Source organism: Phalangium opilio, unplaced genomic scaffold, assembly GCF_054372755.1.
Source record: "Phalangium opilio isolate 3A_F unplaced genomic scaffold, DU_Popi_V2 ptg000013l_1, whole genome shotgun sequence".
Taxonomy (NCBI): domain Eukaryota; kingdom Metazoa; phylum Arthropoda; class Arachnida; order Opiliones; family Phalangiidae; genus Phalangium; species Phalangium opilio.
In genome coordinates, this window is record NW_028324148.1 from 14,486,682 (window position 1) to 14,508,133 (window position 21,452).

General features: G+C 37.7%; 4 protein-coding genes across 9 annotated transcripts in view; 1 reads left to right on the forward strand and 3 right to left on the reverse strand.

Moving 5' to 3' along the window:
• LOC149709417 (protein king tubby 1-like) overlaps positions 1-21,452 on the forward strand; it is a 168,426-nt gene that overhangs the window by 107,004 nt on the left and 39,970 nt on the right. The gene's annotated exons all lie outside the window — the stretch shown is intronic.
• LOC149709422 (uncharacterized) lies at positions 7,781-9,393 on the reverse strand. 2 transcript variants are annotated; one of them, XM_089863581.1, is made up of 4 exons: positions 9,103-9,393; positions 8,855-8,979; positions 8,654-8,730; positions 7,781-8,263 (listed from the first exon to the last, which is right to left on the reverse strand). In XM_089863581.1, the coding sequence occupies exons 1-4, from the start codon at positions 9,223-9,225 to the stop codon at positions 7,959-7,961; spliced, it is 630 nt and encodes a 209-aa protein (XP_089719707.1). In that variant the 5' UTR covers positions 9,226-9,393; the 3' UTR covers positions 7,781-7,958. The 2 variants fall into 2 exon arrangements, with proteins under 2 accessions (XP_089719707.1, XP_089719702.1); XM_089863576.1 differs by having other exon boundaries at positions 8,855-9,393.
• Positions 10,380-12,084, reverse strand: LOC149709423 (uncharacterized). 2 transcript variants are annotated; one of them, XM_089863593.1, is made up of 3 exons: positions 11,817-12,084; positions 11,397-11,521; positions 10,380-10,824 (listed from the first exon to the last, which is right to left on the reverse strand). In XM_089863593.1, exons 1-2 carry the CDS (start codon positions 12,020-12,022, stop codon positions 11,485-11,487), a joined length of 243 nt encoding a protein of 80 aa, XP_089719719.1. In that variant the 5' UTR covers positions 12,023-12,084; the 3' UTR covers positions 10,380-10,824; positions 11,397-11,484. The 2 variants fall into 2 exon arrangements, with proteins under 2 accessions (XP_089719719.1, XP_089719714.1); XM_089863588.1 differs by lacking the exon at positions 11,817-12,084 and having other exon boundaries at positions 11,397-11,624.
• Positions 19,122-20,396, reverse strand: LOC149709424 (uncharacterized). The gene is made up of 2 exons (XM_089863602.1): positions 20,138-20,396; positions 19,122-19,616 (listed from the first exon to the last, which is right to left on the reverse strand). The coding sequence occupies exons 1-2, from the start codon at positions 20,217-20,219 to the stop codon at positions 19,339-19,341; spliced, it is 360 nt and encodes a 119-aa protein (XP_089719728.1). The 5' UTR covers positions 20,220-20,396; the 3' UTR covers positions 19,122-19,338.

A 21,452-nucleotide genomic window follows, 5' to 3' on the forward strand; every position in this document is an offset into this window, starting at 1 on the left:
TTAAATTTATTGAAGCCACAACCTTCTTTCAGTAAATTACTAATTTGCGGACAATGCAGAGATAATACCGAACTCTACTAGTTAGATTAATACGCAAACTGCGACTATAGTGAAAACAGGCAGACACGAGGAGAAGTCTCTTTGTGCAATACGTGTTAATCTTAAAATCGATTTCAAAAATTTATGTTTTGCCAACATGAATGATCGTGAAACGAATTATAGTTATGTATACTTACTGTAGTCTCTTATTGGCTCTATATAGCAGTAGCTAAGGTTGACCAGCATCAAAATGACAAAGACCCACTTGAACAGCATTTTCTATCTGTTGTAAAAGATTGAATAATTGTTCATATGTTTGGAAACCAAGGTCAATAATCAAAGACAGTTGAAGCGTTTAAGACAAACTTAATTGCGCGATCTCTGTTTTAGAGGTTATGAAACAATGTTGGCTATTGAAAGAAGGACATCCACTTTAATCCCGTTTGTTTTTCTTTCCCAACTTAATTGGACAACCGACTACATCATTATTGTTCAACGATGTCTCAAGAAGAATTGTTTTAGAGAGCTTCTAGCCCTGAATATATTAAAAGCGTTCATCTTGTAAAGTTTTACAGATCCTTCAGCAATAACTCTCGAGACATCGAAGTTCAAAAGATATTTACAAAGTTTTTTGCTATACACATTTCAAAAACGAATTCCGCTTCAAGCCGACGAGTTTTATGGTGTTGTACTTACCAGTCTAGAGAAGCGATTACGATGAACAGTTTCGGCGAGAGTTTGTCGTTGGTCAGTTGACGAGGAACTTGTACAGTTGGCAATGGCTCCACCGTCATACGTTTATATAGGATCCTTTTTGATTTAAATAACGAGGCCAGAGAATATATTTGACAAGATGACAAGACAGTGCAGTCAAGTTTAAAGCGATATTGGACTAAGTACATATTCACTTGCCTTAACTATTAATGAAAGTGATCCCTAAGTCTAACTATATTTAACACTTTCATCTTAAAATGGCTTTCTTGAAGTTTCTTCGGAACAATAATTGAACTAAATTTAATCTTGGAAACTACATACTTAAACATGTAATATCTCCTAACATCTTTTGTCGATAAATGACTCTAAACTCTTTCACCATCACTTGAACGACTCTTGTAAGTCATGGGGTTTTTTTTTTAAAGTTTATGCCTTTGACGTGGACTTCAATAACTAATAAGTGTAGACAGATCATAGAGTATTATTTGAAATATTATATTATTCTTCCATTATATTTTACGAGATTGATTTTGTAAAATAATTCGAATTTTTTTGCGAATGCGACGACGTGGCACAAGTTTTAATGCCTAGAAGATTGAGTGCTTTTTGTCTGATCTGAGCGTGTCCAATATTGAGGCTGACCATCCAAACGGCAATTTAACATTGTGTATTATTCCGCCCGTACTTCGGTTATTTCACTCATGCGACCAAGCTTGGTTTGTCCTTAATTTCGACTAATAACTACATTTGTAGTGAGCCACGTACCAACCCGACTCCTAGCCCAACCACGAATGACGTCATCTTTAAGGCATTGTCTTTCAACACATTATACTTCTTGAAAGGCATTATTTACAAAAAAAAATAAAAGCATGATTTTTACCAAGTGACAGTTTATTATATAGGGAGATACATGAATTTGCAAAGAGTGCGAGTTAACCAAACTTTAATCAAGTCAAAAACCATATAATTATAATTAAGAATATGCATAATGTCCATTATTATATACTTTAGCTCAAACAGTGCAAGGGGCTTGTAGTATTATCCTACTATCATTTAGTGTTTTTCCCCTATAAAATAATTAGGGAGAAACTTAATTGTTATAGCGCAATAAATTAACTGAATCGAAATATTAATTGAGGTTTTTTTAAATCATCGTTAAGCGGAAAAGGTCAAGTTTAAATGCACATTTCGGTAGGTTGAGTTTTTGGCTACCAATCGCTTTTTCTACAGTTGCAATATCCATGTTGCTTATTGAAACCTGCTTATTACCTCTTCGTGTCGAGACGAATGTCGCCATAACCCTAACCTATCCTGTCAGAACGCGCAAACTTTAGAGACTAGATTGTAGAGCTAAGCATTACCTATCCATTATCCACGTCATTTTAGCTTAACCCGTATTTCAGAAGTTGAACAAGTATTAAATCATATTATTTTATAAATAATCGGTTAATTACTAATGTGCGGATAAATAATGCCGAGATGCACTAGTTAGATTAATACTTAAACTGGGCCTATTGTAAAAACTGAGAGACAGACACACGGACAGAAACGTCCAGATCAGTTCCTCTCCGCGTTATGTTAAATCATAAATGAAACAAGTTGGGAAAGCCAAAATAATACCTCTCCGAGTGTAGTCGACTGACTCAAAAGGTCTAACCAACCTGTTTGTCTAATGGGCCATTCAATCCATAGAATATAAACTAAGTAGCCGCTGTTGTGCGTCCACTTGAAGAGGCGAAAATGGTTTTTATAGAAACAGCTTTAGAAATTTCTGAGACTTAAGCGAGGGCCAACAAAAAATGATAGATTGTTCGCGGGCTGGGAGTTTAATGACAGATGGACACATGAACAGAAACGTCCAGAACAGTACTTCTCTCTGAGATACGTCACTCGGAGAGTTATTAGGCTCGCTTGTGCAATAATTGTAATTCTTAAATTCGTTTACTAAAAATTTATGTTTTGCCAAAATGAGTGGTCATGAAACGAATTATAGTTATACCTACTGTGTCGGGCATCACGGCAGGAGTAAAGCTTGACCAGCATCAGAATTACAATGACCCATTTGAATAGCATTTCTATCTTATGTAAAAAATTGAAGCCTGCAAGCTAAAGCATCAAAGATTCAGTGCGTGAACGCTTAAGAGGTTATAAAGCAATGCTGGCCATTTAAAGGTGGATATTAACTTCATTTCCGGTTTTTTTTTTCTTTCTCAGCTTAAACTGACCACTGACCACTACATTCCCATTGTTCAACGATGTCTCGAAAAGAAATTATACCTAACGGTACCGAGCTTGTAGCCCTGAATATCTTAAAAGTGATCGTTATATAAAGAATTAATCAACCTTAAGAATAAACTCTCGAGGCGTCGAAGTTCAAAAGATATTTACAAAGTTTTTGCAATACACATTTCAATTACGAATTCCGCTTCAAGCCGACGAGTCTTATGGTGTTGTACTTACCAGTCTTGAGAAGCGATGACGATGAACAGTTTCGGAGAGAGTTTGTTCTGGGTTAGTTGACGAGAAACTTGTACAGTTGGCAATGGCTTCGCCTACACGCGTTTTTATGTGATTCGTTTTGAATTGAAGCAGTGGGGGGGGGGAATAGGCGTCACTAGACAATGAGAAGTACGTGAACTAGAGTTCCCTTAGACTGTAGTTGTCCAGACAATGGGGCATTTAACGTAGTGTGTTATTGCGCCAGTACTTTGGCCATATCTTCCAGTCGCCCAAGTGAGGTTTATTCTTGATTTTTAAAACACTTTACGAAGCTCTTACATAAATTCCCTAGACCAATCAGACTCCATAATTAAGTAACTAACATCGGTAAGCTTTTCTCTTTGGCGTTGGGAAATAATATTTCAATGTAAATTTAAAACCAAATTAGGTTTATATTCGGTATCAAAAAGTGATTGAGAGCCCAAATTCAATACATGTGGAGGGAGGCTAAAAGACTCGCACTGCCTATAGCGGAACTCCTTGGCAGTTCCCCGCCTCTAATTAATGAAATGATGAATTGAAATCATTAGTACCCTGGTGCATAAGGGGACGCTATCTTTGCGCCATTTGTCTCATCCATGGACTCATGGTTACTCAGGGTGTATTGTACGGGACAAATGAGGTTGCTCCATCTTACGTTAATTTCTAGCCCCAGAAGGCAACGCCAGACGGAGCCCGATTTCACTACACGTGGAGGGAGGCTAAAAGACTCGCACTGCCTCTAGCGGAACTCCTTGGCACCATGGAAATAACCCGAGAAAGCGACCTTCCCCGCCTCTATGGTGTTTGCTGCTCTTCTGTAATTAATGAAATGGTCTATTGAAATCATGCCTTTGCACGATTTGTCTTTTCCATGGTTACTCTCGGAGTAATGTACGGGACAAATGAGGTTGTTTGAATTTCTCAGCCATTTTTTTGTGACCCAAGTACCAACCACGCATGACGTCATGATTAAGGCAAATTAAATCTTATATCATGCCGCTTCGTCAACTTGAATAGTGTTATTTACCAATAAGATTAAAAGCACGATTTTTACCACGTGACAGTTTATTATATAGGAAGATACATGAATTTACAAAGAGTGCGAGTTAACCAAACTTCAATCAAATCAAAAACAATATATTTATTAATAAGAATGTGCACCCTATCTATTATTATATAATTAAGATCATACAGTGCTAGGGGGTTGTAGTATTATTCTATTGTTATTTAGTGTTTTTCCTCCTATAAAGTAATTAGGGGTAAACGTAGTTGTTAAAGTGCATTAAATCAACTGAATCGAAATATTAATGTTAAATTAGAATTATGGTTTTATTTTCAAGAAAATTAGTTACTATAAATCATCGGTTAATCGGGAAAGGTCAAGGTTAAATGCAGGTTTCGGAAGGTAGAGATAGGTTTATTGGCTAATATGGTCTATTTCTACACCCGCATTTGTCACCAAAAGCGCAGTAGGTGTACTCAAGCTCCTTGGGGCAAGGCATCCCCTTGCACTGAGGACCTGCTGTGCATCTACAATAACAAGTGCTCTTCACTGGTTTTTTTTTCGTTTCCGTTTTCTCTTTTTTTGGACGGTAATTATAGTTATGAAATGGTTCGTCCTCAACGCAATAAAAATTCGTGTCCTTCGGGCATTTCATTGTCTCATTACATCTTTTTGATCCGTCCTCCCTACATCCTGCGTTAGAGTAAATCACAAATGAAACAAGTTGGGAAAGCCAAAAAATACCTCTCCGACTCCAGACGACTGTCTCAAAAGTCGTAACACAGGAGTGGCCAATCTTTTGGTCTAAAGGGCCATTCGAATTACGTCGCGGTCTGCCAGTTTTAAATTTAATATTAATAGCGCAGAAACTCTTAACCTAACCACTTTTTTCGATTAAATTTGATTGCACAAAGCGTGATAAACAGCTTCCTGAGTTGTTGAGACTTTAATAAGAAAAATCAGGGATTTTTATGGAAACAGCTTTTGAAATTTCTGAGACTTAAGTGAGGCCCTCAATAAATAAATAATAATAGATAAAGTTCTCGGGCCGGGAATTTAATTTTAAAGCGTGTTAGTGATGACTGACGGACACATGGACAAAAACGTCCCGATCAGTATCTCTCCCTCACGCACCTCACTAGGAGAGAGTTAGTTAGGCCTGCTTTTTCAATAATAACTGACACATTTTGCGAGTTCGCATCTGCTGTCCACATTGGGTTTTCGTTACTTTGCGTCCTCACCTCGCGAAGATACAAATTTCTTGCGACTAGGCCAAGAATTTCGCGCCTTCGCGAGAAAAGCACCAATCACAGACGAGAGGAAGGCTGGGGCGATTAGTTTCGTTTTTCTCTTTGGACAACGTCGATGGAGAAGAACAGATGGCGCAATGATTGCTCAAACATTATTGGCTCTCAGAATGAGAAAAGCAAAATTTTTGCGTGTATCAGAACAGAAGTGCAAATGTTTTTCGTGATCTGTTGCGAAGATGCGAATAGACGAAAGCGCGAACACGCGAACGCGAGTTCAATGTGGACAAAGCTTTAAGGTTATAAAACAATGTTGGCTATACAGAGATGGACATCCACTTGAATCCCCATTTTTTTCTGTCCCAACCAGACTTAGAAATAGCACACGTCCACTGGTCCAAAACCAGTTTATTAATTGCTTGGACTAGTTTTTTAATTCAAAAAGTGGGGGTTACTGGTCCTCGGAATCAGTTTATTAATTGCAAATCTATAGGAGAACAAAGGCTGGGACCACTCCGGAGACCAGTTTATTATTTAGGACACTAGGGGGGTCACTGGTACCAAGGACTAGTTTAAAAATGATCCTTATTTCTAAGTCTGGTCCCAACTTAAACGGACAACCGCCTACATCCCCGGGGAACCATTGTTCAACGATGTCTCGAAAAGAAATCTTATCGAGCCTATAGCCCTGATTATCTTAGAAGCCATCGGCTTGTCAAATTTTAAAGACAGTTCAGTAATTACTCTTGGCGATACCCTTTTAAAATGCGAATGCCGCTGCAAGCCGACGAGTCTTATGGTTATGCTTACCAGTCTAGAGAAGCGATGACGATGAACAGTTACGGCAAGAGTTTGTCGTTGATTAGCTGACGAGGAACTTGTACAGTTGGCAATGGCTCCGCCGTCACAGCGTTTTTATGTGGTTCGTTTGGAATTACAACAGGAGGAGTGGGTAGACATCACTAGACAATGGGAAGTATGGTTTAAAGGAACAGTGACGAATTTGAATATTCCAAAACGCAATTCCAAACAGACCTAAATTTCTCGTAATAAACGTATTTAATTACGAGTGACGGGTAGGAATAGCTTCATTTATAAGACTGCAGCCATCTTGAATAAACGAAAACGCAAGAAATTTAACTCCAGTTTTTCCAAACAATCGGTTTTTACGGTATGATGAAATGGCTTAGAATATAAACTAGAAACTCTTTCACAAACCCTTTAACGACTCTGGTACACAATGAGTTTTTAATTTGTTTATACGCAAGTGAACGTAAAAACATAATATTTGAAATTTTAGATTATTCTGCTCGTATTGTTTACGAGATTATTTTTTAAATTATTCGAAATTTATGCAAATGTCTCAAATATTAAACGCTTTTAGTACTTGAATTGGGCGCTCTTTAGACTGTAGGTGTCCAGCCAATGGGGGATTAAACGTTGAGTATTATTGCGCCAGTGCTTCAGATATTTCTTCCAAAAGCGCAAATGAGATTTCTTCTTCATTTTTGAAACACTGTATAGATTATTTCCCTTGACCAATGAGACTCGAGAAACTTCTCTTCGGCAGTGGAAAATCATACTTCATTATCAATTTCAATCCAAAATATTGGTTATGTTTAAGATAATTGTAATAAAATTTTGTGCAGTTGGATCCAGAAGTAACACCAATTGTTATGGCTGGTATCTTCCCTTTACTCTCTGTAATTGGGCCGAAATAGCTACCCCACTCTATACAAGCATAAACCTAAAAATGGCTTCCGCCTTCAGATTAGGTGGACGAGGTATTTTGAACTCCAATGGACCATTCCATAAATTACTTGCATTGAAAACATAACAGGGCTGGGAGGCTGCCCTCTTACGTTATTTCCCTAGCGCCAACCAAGAGCCAATGATAGACGGAGGCTACCCGACTGGCACTGCCTCTGACAGTACCTCTTAGCGCCGTGGAAATAACCCTAGACGGTTGCCTCCACCGCCCCGATGGTTTTTGCTTCTTTTTGAAATTAATGGAATGATCTTTCGAATACAAATACACCCTGGTGCTTTAGATGGCGCTAACTTTGCGCCATTTCCCTATTCCCTGGTAGCTCTGGGTGTAATGTAAGGAACCAATGAGATTGTTTCAATCTCCCCGCCATTTCTAGTGAGCCACGGTAACAACCCAACATCAAGTACAACCAACCATGAATGACGTCATCATTAAGGCAAATTATATCATGTGTCATATCGCTTCTCGGTCTTTTCTTGTCATCTTGACGAGCGTTCCCCCCCCCCCCAAAACATTAAGCAATGATTTTGCCACTGGGCAGTTTATTATATAGAAAGATACATGAGTATACAAAGATTGCCGGTTAACCACAGTTCAATCAAATCAAAAACAGTATAGTTAATATTATTATTAATGTGCCCACTAACCATTAGTTTATACTTCAGCTCACACTGTGCATGGAGGTTGTAGTATTATTCCACTATCATTTAGTGGTTTTTTTGGGCTTAGTTAACCCATGTAGTTCGTAATCTACACACGCGCAGTTTCCATGAAAAAAATTGTAACCTATATATCTCACATAACTCAAATAGTTAAAAACGCATAAGGGATAAATTTCATCATCGGTTGGGGGGCACTTGAAATCCTCGCATCCATGACTTTGTGTGCACACACAAATACAGGTGGTGATCATCTTACTCGTTCCTGGAACCCGGACGCAATCCTCCTTCGTCAACCCCGGACATTTCATCGTCTGATTACAGTGTTTCTTCTCGTCATCGCGACATTCTACGTAGGGAGTAAATAATAAAAAAACAAGTTGGGTAAACCGAAATAATACCTCTCCGAGTCGAGTGTTTGGATTTAGGTCTCCAAAGACCTAACCTATCACAACCTTTTTTTTTAGAAAAATTCAATTGTTAACTAATTTTCGGATAGTAAATGCCGAGCTGTACTAGTTAGATTAATACGCAAACTAAGACTTCTGTAAAAACTGAGAGATAGACGCGTGGACAAAGACGTCAAGAACAGTTCCTCTCCATGACAAACGTCGCTCGGAGAGGTAATTAAACCAGCTTTGTACAATAATTGTGAATCTTTAATTCGACTACAAAAAATTATATTTTGCCAAAATGAAAAGGCCTAATTGTCCAACTAATTCCAGTTAGATACACTTACTGAACGAGTTTGCATCGCAGTAGCTAAGCATGTCCATCACCAGAAAGACGAAGACCCACTTGAACAGCATTTTGTATCTTGTGTAAAAGATTCAATAATTGTAAGACTGCAAACTAAAACCAATAACCAAAAACAAAAAATAATTGCCCAAACGCTCAAGAGGTATAAAACAATGTAGTCTATTTGAAGATGGACACCCACTTCAATCCCCATTTATTTTTCCTTCCCAACTTCATCGGACCACCGACTAAATCCCCATGGTTCAACGATGTCTCGAAAAGAAAAGTTGGCGAAACATCACGAGCTTGTAGGCTAGCCCTGATTTTCTTAAAAGCGATCGTATAGCGAAGTTTTTCAATCAATTCAGTAATAGTTCTCGAGACATTGAAGTTAAAAAGACATTTGCAAATATTTTTCCAACACACTTTTATGATATGAATTCCCCTTACCCGTAAAGAGAAGCGATGACGATGAACAGTTTTCGGCGAGAGTTTGTCGTTGGTCAGTTGACGAGAACTTGTACAATTGGCAATGGCTCCGCCGTCATAAGTTTTTAAAGGATAATTTTTCATTTAAGTAACGAGGCCAGTGTGTATATTTGACAAGATGACAAGACAGCAGTTAAGTTTAAAGGGATATTGAACTAAGTACATATTCACTTGCCTTAACTACTAATGAAAGTGATCTATAAGTCAAACTATATTTTAACACAGTCATCTTAAATTGGCTTTCTTCGGAACAGTAATTGAACTAAAATTTAATCTTGGATACTACATACTTAAACATTATGATATTTATCTTATCGATAAATAACTCTAAACTCTTTCACCATCACTTGAACGACTCTTGTAAGTCATGGTTTTTTTTTTAAAGTTTATGCCTTTGACGTGGACTTCAATAACTATTAAGTGTTAACAGATCATAAAGAATTATTTGAAATATTATATTATTCTTCCATTATATTTTACGAGAATAATTATTGGTAGTTTATGCGAATGCGACGACGTGCTGCAAGTTACGTCTGGAAGATTGAGTGCTCTCTGAACTCACCATCCAAAGGCCAATTTAACGTGTGTATAATCCCACCCGTACTTCGGCTCTCTCGCTCAAGCGACCAAGCTCGGTTTGTTCTTAATTTCGAAACAGAAGTGTAATTTTTAATAAGTTCCCTAATCATTCTTGAAATTAAGTTTGAAGAGAAGCCAACACACTGGAGGGAGGTCGCCATCGTCGGTTATTGTTTTGGCGCCAAGAGGTAACGTCTGACGGAGCCAGGGAAATAACCCAGGAATTCGGCGCCACCCCTTAAGGTGTTTGCTACTCTTCTGTAATTATGGAAATATTCTATTGAAATCATGAACACCCTGGTGCCATAGAGGGCGCCATTTGTCTCTTCCATGGCAACTCTGCACTGAACCAATAAGGTTGTTTTAGTGTCCCCTACATTTGTAGTGAGCCACGTACCAACCCGACTCCTAGCACAACCACGAATGACGGCATCTTTAAGGCATTGTCTTTCAACACATTATACTTCTTGAAAGGCGTTGTTTACAAAAAAAGGCGTGACTTTTACCAAGTGACAGTTTATTATATAGCATTATACATGAATTTACAAAGAGTGCGAGTTAACCACACTTTAATCAAATTAAAAACAATATAATTATAATTAATAATATGCGTAATGTCAATTATTATGTACTTCAGGACACACAGTGCGAGGGGTTGTAGTATTATTCTACTATAATTTAGTGTTTTTCCTCCTATAAAATAATTAGGGGTAAACGTAGTTGTTAAAGTGCATTAAATCAACTGAATCGAAATATTAACGTTAAATAAGAATTAAGGTTTTATTTTCAAGAAAATTAGTTCTAATCGGGAAAGGTCAAGGTTAAATGCAGGTAGAGAAAGGTTTATTGGCTAATATGATCTATTTCTACACCCGCACATCCCATCAAAAGTGCAGTAGGTGTAATCAAGCCCCTTGGGGCAAGGCATCCCCTTGCACTGAGGAGCTTCTGTGCATCTACAATAACAATCGCTCCAGTCCGGTCTGTTCTCTTTTATTTGAGCTCTAGTGAGAGCACGTGGTCTGTCCTTAAGGCAATGAAAGTTTGTGTCCTTCGAGCATTTCACTGTCTCATTACATCTCTTCGATCCGTTCTCCCTACAAACTGCGTTAAGAGTAAATCACAAATGAAACAAGTTGGGAAAGCCAAAAAATACTTCTCCGACTCCAGACGACTGACTTAAAAGTCGTAAAACAGGAGTGGCCAATCTTTTGGTCTAAAGGGCCATTCGAATTACGTTGCGAGCCGCCAGTTTAAAATTTAAAATTAATAGCGCAGAAACTTTTAACCTAACCACTTTTTTCGATTAAATTTCATTGCACAAAGCGCGATAAACAGCTTCCTAAGTTGTTGAGACTTTAATAAGAAAAATCAGGGATTTTTATGGAAACAGCTCTCGATTCTGAAACTTAAGTGAGGCCCTCAAAATAAATAAATAAATAATCATAGATAAAGTTCTCGGGCCATGAATTTAATTTTAAAGCGGGTTGGCGATATGACTGACGGACACGTGGACAAAAACGTCCAGATCAGTATATCTCCCTCACGCACCTCACTAGGAGAAAGTTAGTTAAGCCTGCTTTTTCCATAATTGTAAATCTTAAATTCGAGTACAAAAAACTAATGTTTTGCCAAAATGAGTGATCATGAAACGAATTATAGTTATATATACTTACTTATTGGGTAGGCAACATAGTCATCATTGCAGTAGCTAAGCTTGACCAGCATCAAAATGACAAAGACCCACTTGAACAGCATTTTCTATCAGTTGTAAAAGATTGAATAATTGCAAGTCTGCAAACTAAAACCAATAATCAAAATTAAAAAGTAATTGCGTAAACGTTCAAGAGGTGTAAAATAATTTAGGCTATTTGAAGATGGACATCCACTTCAATCCCCATTTATTTTTCTTTCCCAACTTAATCGGACCACCGACTACAACATCCCCATTGTTCAACGATGTCTCGAAAAGAAAAGTTAGCGAAACATCACGAGCTTGTAGCCCCGTATTGCGAGACAATTCAGTAATAGCTCTCGAGACATTGAAGATTTCAAATATTTTTCCAACACACTTTTAAGATATGAATTCCCCTTACCCGTAAAGAGAAGCGATGACGATGAACAGTTTCGGCGAGAGTTTGTCGTTGGTCAGTTGACGAGGAACTTGTACAATTGGCAATGGCTCCGCCGTCATACGTTTATATAGGATCCTTTTTGATTTAAATAACGAGGCCAGAGAATATATTTGACAAGATGACAAGACAGTGCAGTTAAGTTTAAAGGGATATTGAACTAAGTACATATTCACTTGCCTTAACTATTAATGAAGTGATCCCTAAGTCTAACTATATTTAGCACTGTCATCTTAAAATGGTTTTCTTCGGAACAGTAATTGAATTAAAATTTAATCTTGGAAACAACATACTAAAACATGTAATATCTTCTAAAAAATCTTGTTGATAAATCACTCGAAACTCTTTCACCATCAATTGAACGACTCTTGTTGTTGTAAGTCATGGGTTTATAAAGTTTATGCCTTTGGCGTTGACTGCCATAACTATTAAGTGTAGACAAATCATAGAGTATTATTTGAAATATAATATTATTCTTCCATTATATTTTACGAGATTGTTTTTGTAATATTTTTCGGAGTTTATGCGAATGCGACGACGTGGCACAAGTTATAATGTCTGAAAGATTGAGTGCTTTTTGTCTGATCTGAGCGTGCCCAATATTGAGGCTGACCATCCAATGGGCAATTTAACATTGTGTATTATTCCACCCGGACTTCGGTTATTTCACTCAAGCGACCAAGCTTGGTTTGTCCTTAATTTCGAAAACAACCGTACTCTTTAATAGAGGGCGCAATTTGTCTCTTCCATGGCAACTCTGCACTGGACCAATAAGGTTATTTGAGTGTCCCCGACATTTGTAGCGAGCCACGTACCAACCCGACTACTAGCACAACCACGAATGACGTCATCTTAAGGCATTGTCTTTCAACACATCATACTACGTGGAAGACGTTAATTACAAAAAAATTAAAGGATGATTTGTATCACGTGACAGTTTATTATGAAATTACAAAGAGTGAGAGTTAACCACACTTTAATCAAGTCAAAAACCATATAATTATAATTAAGAAAATGCATAATGTCCATTATTATATACTTTAGCTCAAACAGTGCAAGGGGCTTGTAGTATTATCCTACTATCATTTAGTGCTTTCCCCCTATAAAATAATTAGGGAGAAACTTAATTGTTGCATAAGCATATCAAACCACCCGTAAGCGTGAATCGGCGGGAAATTAGCCACAGGCATTGTCTAGGTAAAACTCGGGAGACAAGTCTTCCTGGTGGCACAAAAGGGAAACTTTATTCAAATCGCGCAAGGGATGCTACCGGAAGCTTGGGAATAAATACAAGGATTAATATATATCTTACACTTACCTATTATAAGCTCTACCTCTATTAATACTTGTAATCATAACAAACATTGTCGTCTGCTAGTGGGGCTTAAACGTGGATTTTGAAGTTCGCGTAGTAAAGGCATGCGGCAACCTACACTTTTATCTTTTGTACTTATCCTATTCATAAGAAACCAGTTGTACTGTGTACACTTATCACTAAGAGTTTTTCCCATTTTCTTTAAAAATTCGAGATAATTTGCTGTTCCTGATCTTAAACAAACAACTTAAGTCTTAAAAGCCCGTACTAATTACCGCTGCCATTTATTGCAGAAGCAGATGACTGCTTAGATTTCCGGGTTATAAGGTGGTAGGGAGAATCGGGAAGGAGAGAATTGCTTCGTTTTCCCTCTAGGTGGCGTAGAACCTCAAATTTCTCTCTGGCGCCCTTGTACAATGGTGATTACCCGTGGTCTTATTGTGAATTCACGCTTACGGGTGGTTTGATATGCTTATGATTGTTGTTATAGCGCATTAAATTAACTGAATCGAAATATTAATTAAGAAATAAGAAAGGTTTTTTTTTAAATCATCGTTAAGCGGGAAAGGTCAAGTTTAAATGCACAAGAGTTTTTGGCTATCAATCGCTTTCTCTACAACTGCAATATCCGTGTTTATCACTGAAACCTGGGTTGTAACCTAGATGCCTCAGGTTATGCTCGGAGGAAGAAAAAGTGCAATAAGTGTAAGGTAAACTTTTGTCGGGGCAAGGGAACCCCTCGCACTGATTACGGTCTGTGCAAATGCAAAGACAGGAGTGCTCCACTGGTTTGTCTTCCATTTCCTCTACCTCTTCTTCTGGGTAGTCACTATACTTATCATGACGTGAACCCTCCTCCTCTTCTTCTTCTCGATGGTCACGAGAACGTTCTCTTTCTTCCATGATGCATGCCAACTTCGTGTCCTTCGGGCACTTCAACGTCTCATTACACTGTTTGTACCTGTCCTCGGGACAACCTGCGTGAGAGTAAATGATAAATAAAACAAGTTTGGCAAGCCAAAATAATACCTCTTCGTCTCGAGACGAATTTCGCCAAAACCCCAACCTATCCTGTCAGAACGCTCAAACTTTAGAGACTATTGCTAGATTTTAGGCTCAACATTACCTATCCATTATCCACGTTATTTTAGAAATAAAACTGAAGTTGTACAAGTGTTAAATCATATTGTAGCCACTATGTGTTTATATAAATAATCGAATAATGACTAATTTGCGGATAGGTAGTGCCGAGCTGCACTAGTTAGATTAATACGCAACTTGCTCCTTTTGTAAAAACTGAGAGACAGGCACACGGACAGAAGCGTCCAGATCAGCTCCTCTCCGCGTTATGGTAAATGATAAATGAAACAAGTTGGGAAAGCCAAAAAATACCTCTCCGAGTCGAGTCGACTGACTCAAAACGTCTAACCCAAGGGTGACCAAGCCGTTTGTCTAAAGGGCCATTCAATCCAAAGACTATAAACTAAGTAACAACTGTTGCGCGTGCACGTGAAGAGACGAAAAAGGTTTTTATGGAAATTTCTGAGACTTAAGCGAGGGCCGGGAGTTAAATGATAGACGGACACAGTACTTCTCCGTGACGTACATCATTCGGAGAGTTATTAGGCTTGTTTGTGCAATAATTGTAATTCTTAAATTCAACTACTATAAATTTATATTTTGCCAAAATTAATGATCATGAAAGGAATCATATTTATACTTACTGTATTGGTCAACATGGCAGGAGCATCAGAATGACAAAGACCATCTGCTCCTGCAAAGACCCACTTGAAAAGCATTTCTATCTGATGTAAAAAATTGAATTATTCTAAGTCTGCAAGCTAAAGCGTCAAAGATTAATTAATTGCGTGAACGCTTAAAAGGTTATAAACAATGCTGGCTATTACAAAGTGGAAATCCACTTCAATTCCCGATTTTTTTCTTTCTCAGCTTAAATATAGACCACCGACTACGTCCTTATTGCTCAACGATGTCTCGAAAAGAAATATTACCTAACGGTCCCGAGCTTGTAACCCTGAATATCTTAAAAGCGACCATCTTGTAAAGATTTAAACAACCTGAATAGAAAACTCTCGAGACATACAAGTTCAAAAGATATTTACAAAGTTTTTTGCAATACACATTACAAATACGAATTCCGTTTCAAGCCGAGTCTTATGGTTGTACTTACCAGCCTAGAGAAGCGATGACGATGAACAGTTACTACGAACGTTATCGTTGGTTAGTTGACGAGGAACTTGTACAGTTGGCAATGGCTCCACCGTCTTGCGTTTTTAAGTGATTCGTTTTGAATTAAAACAGGGGGAGTGGGTAGACATCATTACACAATGGGAAGTACGGTTTAAAGTAACAGTGACGAATTTGAATATTGCGAAACGCAATTTCAGACAGATCTAAATTTCTCCCTGCGGCCATCTTGAATAAAAACGAAAACTCAAGAATCACCCAGTTTTATCACACAATGGGTTTTTCCACGATATGATCATGAAACAGCATTGAATATTAACTAGAAAGTGTTTCACGATACCTTTAACGAGTCTCGTACGAAATGAGTTTTTAAGTAAAACGTAGAACGCAAAACATGTCAAGTGAACATCAAAACATAATATATGATATTTTATATTACTCTTCTCGTATTGTTTACGAGCTGAATTTTTTTTTTGAAATTATATGAAATTTATGCAAATGTTTGGAATATGAATCACTTTCAGAGTCAGTACGTGAACTAGACTCTCTTTAGTTGTCTAGACAATGGGGGATTTAACGTAGTGTATTATTGCGCCAGTACTTTGGCCATTTCTTCCAGTCGCCCAAGTGAGATTTGCTTTTAATTTTTGAAACACTATACGGTGACCCAAGTACCAACCACGTATGACGTCATGATTACGGCAAATTGAATCTTATATCATATCGCTTCTCTTCCTTTTATTTCGTCAACTTGAAAAGTGTTTTCTACCAATAAAATTGAAAGCACGATTTTTACCACGTGACATTTTATTATATAGGAAGAGACATGAATTTACAAAGAGTGCGAGTTAACCAAACTTCAATCAAGTCAAAAACAATATAATTATTATTAAGAATGTGCACCTGGTCCATTAGTATATAATTCAGATCATACAGTGCAAAAGGGTTGTAGTATCATTTAGTGTTTTCCCCCTTAGTTATTTCCCATAATATGTTGCATGATCTTTACAATAGCAGTTTCCATGACGTATATTGTACCCTATATATTTCACATTACTCGTGGGCCCAAAAACGCAATAGGGGTAAATATAACCTTGGCGTTGGTTGCACTTGAACCCCCCACATTGATAACGATTTGTGCACACACAAATACAGGTGGGCGTCCCAGAAAATTCGTCCCTGATGCAATCCACCTTCGTTTCCCCCGGACATTGCATCGTCTGATTACAGTGTTTCTTGTCGCCTTCGCCACACACTGCGTTAGAGTAAATCATAAAAAACAAGCTGGGTAAGCCAAAATAATACCTCTGTGAGTCGAGACGACTGTTTCCGAAGATCTAATCAGACTAATCTATCCTGGATATCAGAACGGGGACACTTAAGAGACTATCGCTAGATTGTAGAGCTCAATATTGCCTATCCATTATCCAAGTCAATTCAACATTATTCGTATTTCAGATATTAGACTGAAGTTTTGTGTTAAATAGTATTGTACCCACAACTTGTTTTTCTATTAATAATCGGTTAATCACTAATTTGCGGATAAGTAATGCCAATTTGTAAAAACTGATAGACAGACACACGGACAGAAACGTCCAGAATAGTTCCTCTCCGTGACGTAGTTCACTTAAATAAACCTGTTTGTGCAATAATTGTAAATACTAAGTTTGACTACAGAAAATTTGTTTTACCAAAATTAATGATTGAATGTAATGAATTTCAGTTAAGTGTACTTACTGTACGGATTATCAAAGCAGTAGCTAAGCTTGACCAGTATCAGAATGACAAAGAACCACTTGAACAGCATTTTCTATATATGATGTTAAAGATTAAATAATTGTAAGTTGTAAAACTAAAATCAATAATCAAAGCATTTCACACCAAAAATTAAATTGCGCGAACACTTTAGAGGTTCTAAAAAATGCTGGCTATTAAAAGATGGACATCCACTTCAATCCCCATTCGTTTTTCCTTCCCAGCTCAAACGGGCCACCAACTACATCCCCATTGTTCAACGATGTCTCGAAAAGAAATATTAGCTAACAGTCCCGAGCTTGTAACCCTGAATGTCTTAAAAGCGATCGTCTTGTACAGTTTTAGAGGGAATTTAGTAATAATTCTAGAGACTTCGAAGCTAAAATAATATTTACCAAGTTTTTGGCTAATCTTTTTTAAAATGCGAATTCCGCTTCAAGCCGAGTCTTATGGTTGTACTTACCAGCCTAGAGAAGCGATGACGATGAACAGTTTCGGAGAGAGTTTGTCGTCGGACAGTTGACGAGGATCTTCCGCAGTTGGCTAGACGTCTCTTACACGTGGTTTTATGTGATTCGTTTTGAAATAAAATAAGGGGAATGGAATAGACATTACTAGACAATGACAAGTACGGTTTCAAGGAACAGTGACCAAGATAAATTTTCCAAAACCGACCTAAAATTCTCCAAAATTTATTAAATTCGATTGATGGGTAGTAATATCTTCAGTTTTAAGACTGCATCCATCTTGAATGAAGGAAAACATCAAGAAACAGTTATCTCAAACAAAATGTTCTCGCGGAATGATGAAACAGCCCCGACTGATAAATTTACGATACCTTTAAAGAGACACGTAGTACATAATTTAAATAATATTTTTCATCTCCTATTGTTTACGAAATAATATTGTTTTGAATTTATACGAAACATTATGCCAAATTGACGCATTGTCTATTGGAAATGACTGAAATATTAAGCGCCAACTAGGCGCCTTTTAGGCTGTAGTTGTCCAGTCAAAGGGGATTTAACGTAGTGTATTATTGCGCCAGTACTTTGGCTATTTCTTCAAAGCACCCAAGTGTGATTTGTTCTTAATTTTTGAATCTCTATACGGTACTCAAACATGAATTCCCTTGACCAATCAGACTCCAGAAAAAATCATATTTCAATATCAAATTTAATCTAAATTAGATTTATATTCGGTATCTATAGAGGTCATTGAGATGTTCAAAATAAATCAACTTAATTTTGAACCAGAGATTGGTCGAGAAATAATCCCAATTATTATGGCTGGTATTTTCCTCTCCCTCTGTATAGCGCAGGAGTAGATCAAAATAGGCAAAATAAACTGAGTCCGATGACAGAAGTAATTGGGTCAGAATAGCTAACCCACTTTGTTAACGCGCATATCTAAAAATGGCAAACACGCTCAGAATCTTTGGACGAGATATAATTCGGATTACAATAATTACTTGCATTCAAACAAACACATACAGTGCCTCCAGCGGTACTCCTTGGCACCAGGGGAATAACCCGAGAAAGCGGCCTTCCCGGCCTCTATGGTGTTTGCTACTCATCTGTAACCAATAAAATGGTCTATTGAAATGATAACTTTTCGCCATGGTTACTCTAAGTGTGATGTACCGGACAAATGAGGTTGTTTGAATTTCTCAGCCATTTTTAGTGACCCAAGTACCAACACGAAGTCTACTCTATAGCGCAACCACGAATGACGTCATGATTCAGGCAAATTAAATCGTATATCATATCGCTTCTCTAACTTTTATTTTGTCAACTTGAAAAGTGTTTTTACCAATAAAATTGAAAGCACGATTTTTACCAGATGACATTTTATTATATAGGAAGATACATGAATTTACAAAGAGTGCGAGTTAACCAAACTTCAATCAAATCGAAAACAATATAATTATAATTAAGAATATGCGTAATGTCAATTATTGTATACTTCAGGTCACACAGTGCAAGAGGGGTTGTAGTATTACTCTATTGTTATTTAGTGTTTTCCCCCTTTAAAATAATTAAGGGGAAACTTAATTGTTATAGAGCATTAAAATAACTGAATTGAAATATTGATATTAAATAATAATTAAGGTTTTATTTTCAAGAAAATTAGTTCTTTAAATAATCGGTTAATCGGGAAAGGTCAAGGTTAAATGCAGGTTTCGGTAGGTAGAGAAAGGTATTTCGGCTAATATGGTCTATTTCTACACCCGCAATTTCCAAAAGAACTGCAAAAGGTGTAATCTAGATCCTTGGGGCAAGGGATCCCCTTGCACTGAGAAGCTTCTTTGCATGTACAATAACAAACGTACTCCAATGGTTGTTTTTTAATTTTTCTTTCCCCTTCTGTTGGATCGTCATACATTTCAGGGTAAGGCAGTGGTGGTTCTTCCTCTTTGCAATAAAACTTCGTGTCCTTCGGGCATTTCATTGTCTCATTACAGCTCTTCAACCCGTCCTCACATGCTGCGTTAGAGTAAATCATAAATGAAACAAGTCGGGAAAAAACAAACAAATACCACTTGGTCTAAAAGCCATTCAAACTACGCCGCGGTTCGATTAAATTTGATTGCACGAAGCGTGATAAACAGCTTCCCAAGTTGTTGTGACTTTAATAAGAAAAATCCATAGATCATAAACTAAATAGCGGTTGTAGCGCTTCTACGTAAAGAGCCGGAAGAGGTTTTTACGGAAACAACTTTCGAAATTTCTGAGACTTAAGCCAGGCCCTCAAAAATAATTAAATAATAAAAATAATAATAGATAAAGTTATCGGGCCGGGAATTTAATTTTAAAGCGTGTTGGCGATGACTGACGGACACATGGACAGAAACGTCCAGATCAGTATCTCTCCCTCACGCACCTCGCTAGGAGAACGTTAGTTAAGCCTGCTTGTTCAATAATGGTAAATCATAAATTCGAGTACAAAAAACTAACGTTTTGCCAAAATGAATGATCGTGAAACGAATTATAGTTATAATACTTACTGCTTACTATGGCAACATAGTGATCATAGCAGTAGCTAAGCTTGACCAGCATCAAAATGACAAAGACACACTTGAACAGCATTTTCTATCAGTTGTTTTTATTGATTGAATAATTGAAAGTCGACAAACTAAGGTAAATAATCAGAGACAGTTGAAGCATTTATGAGGAAAAAAGCTAATTTCGCGAACGCTTTAGAGGTTCTAAAAAATGCTGGCTATTAAAAGATGGACATCCACTTCAATCCCCATTCGTTTTTACTCGTGCGGGGGAGAATCCCCCCTCGCACGAGGTATTGGTCCCGGTTTTCAAGGTCTCTCTAGCGTAGCTTTGGGTACGTTCAGTAACCCTCTTTGATGACAGCGCTTACTAAGCGATGCCAGATTTTCACTACTGTACGCTTTTTCGCGTTTCCGGTTTTGACGTCATGATGCTCAGCGCTTGCTCATCAAAAAAACCATCTAAACGATATGGTTTTTTTGATGGCGTGACGTAGCGCTTGACTGTTGTTGGCGCGGGATTTAAAAATTAAATTCCAATAATGCTATTCCAACAGTAATTGCATTAGTTTTCTTTACAAAACTACTTCTACCATTCAAATGGACATAATTTTCTTAAACAATTTCATTATTTGCGAGCTCTATAATAGTGGAAAAGAACCATTTGCGCTTCGTAACGTTTTGAGGTCCAGTAAGACGTTTCTCCAAGACTCCAACCCCATTTTCGAAAACAGCGCTAACTTCAAAATGACACTTTCCGTTCAACAACCTTTTACGTCACTGTGACGTTTCGAGCCCATCAACCAAACATCAAGAAAACAGCGATTTCTTTGAGATTTTCGTTACTGAACGTACCCTTTGGCAATGCATGGCGACAGGAATACCGTGTGTTCGGGCTTTTCATTCCCATCATTCCGATTTCGATTTTTTAAAGTAAACACTTATTTGGTGACTCCACCAGAACGAACTCTAGCTGAAGCCGCAAAAAAGGATAAATAGACTCCGCCTCCTCCGAAGCACGCGCTGGTGCGGTGGGTTAAGGATGGTGGCGCGCGATGGTGCTAGTGGACAGCTTAAGTCTTTAGAAGGAGTTGTCTGCTGCGAGTTCAACTGTTAATATTTATTAGACTCACAACCAGGCTGGGAAATAAGGATATTTTTTAAACTAGTCCTTGGGACCAGTGACCCCTCTAATCCCCGAAATAATTAACTGGTCTCCGGACTGGTCCCAGCCTTTGTTCTCCAATAGATTTGCAATTAATAAACTGGTCCCGAGGACCAGTAACCCCCACTTTTTGAATTAAAAAACTAGTCCAAG

Excerpts from the sequence above, each read along its gene's own strand:
- LOC149709423 (XM_089863588.1), bottom strand. The coding sequence starts at position 11,478 with ATGCTGTTCAAGTGGGTCTTTGTCATTTTGATGCTGGTCAAGCTTAGC. Across the intron at positions 10,825-11,396 it reads CTATGTTGCCTACCCAATAA|TTTGTAGGGAGAACGGATCG; the intron begins GTAAGTATATAT and ends CTCTTAACGCAG.
- LOC149709424 (XM_089863602.1), bottom strand. The coding sequence starts at position 20,219 with ATGCTGTTCAAGTGTGTCTTTGTCATTTTGATGCTGGTCAAGCTTAGC. Across the intron at positions 19,617-20,137 it reads CTATGTTGCCATAGTAAGCA|CATGTGAGGACGGGTTGAAG; the intron begins GTAAGTATTATA and ends ACTCTAACGCAG.
- LOC149709422 (XM_089863576.1), bottom strand. The coding sequence starts at position 9,225 with ATGAAAAATTATCCTTTAAAAACTTATGACGGCGGAGCCATTGCCAAT. Across the intron at positions 8,731-8,854 it reads AAAAATAAATGGGGATTGAA|ATACAAAATGCTGTTCAAGT; the intron begins GTGGGTGTCCAT and ends CTTTTACACAAG. Across the intron at positions 8,264-8,653 it reads CTGCGATGCAAACTCGTTCA|AATGTCGCGATGACGAGAAG; the intron begins GTAAGTGTATCT and ends CTCCCTACGTAG.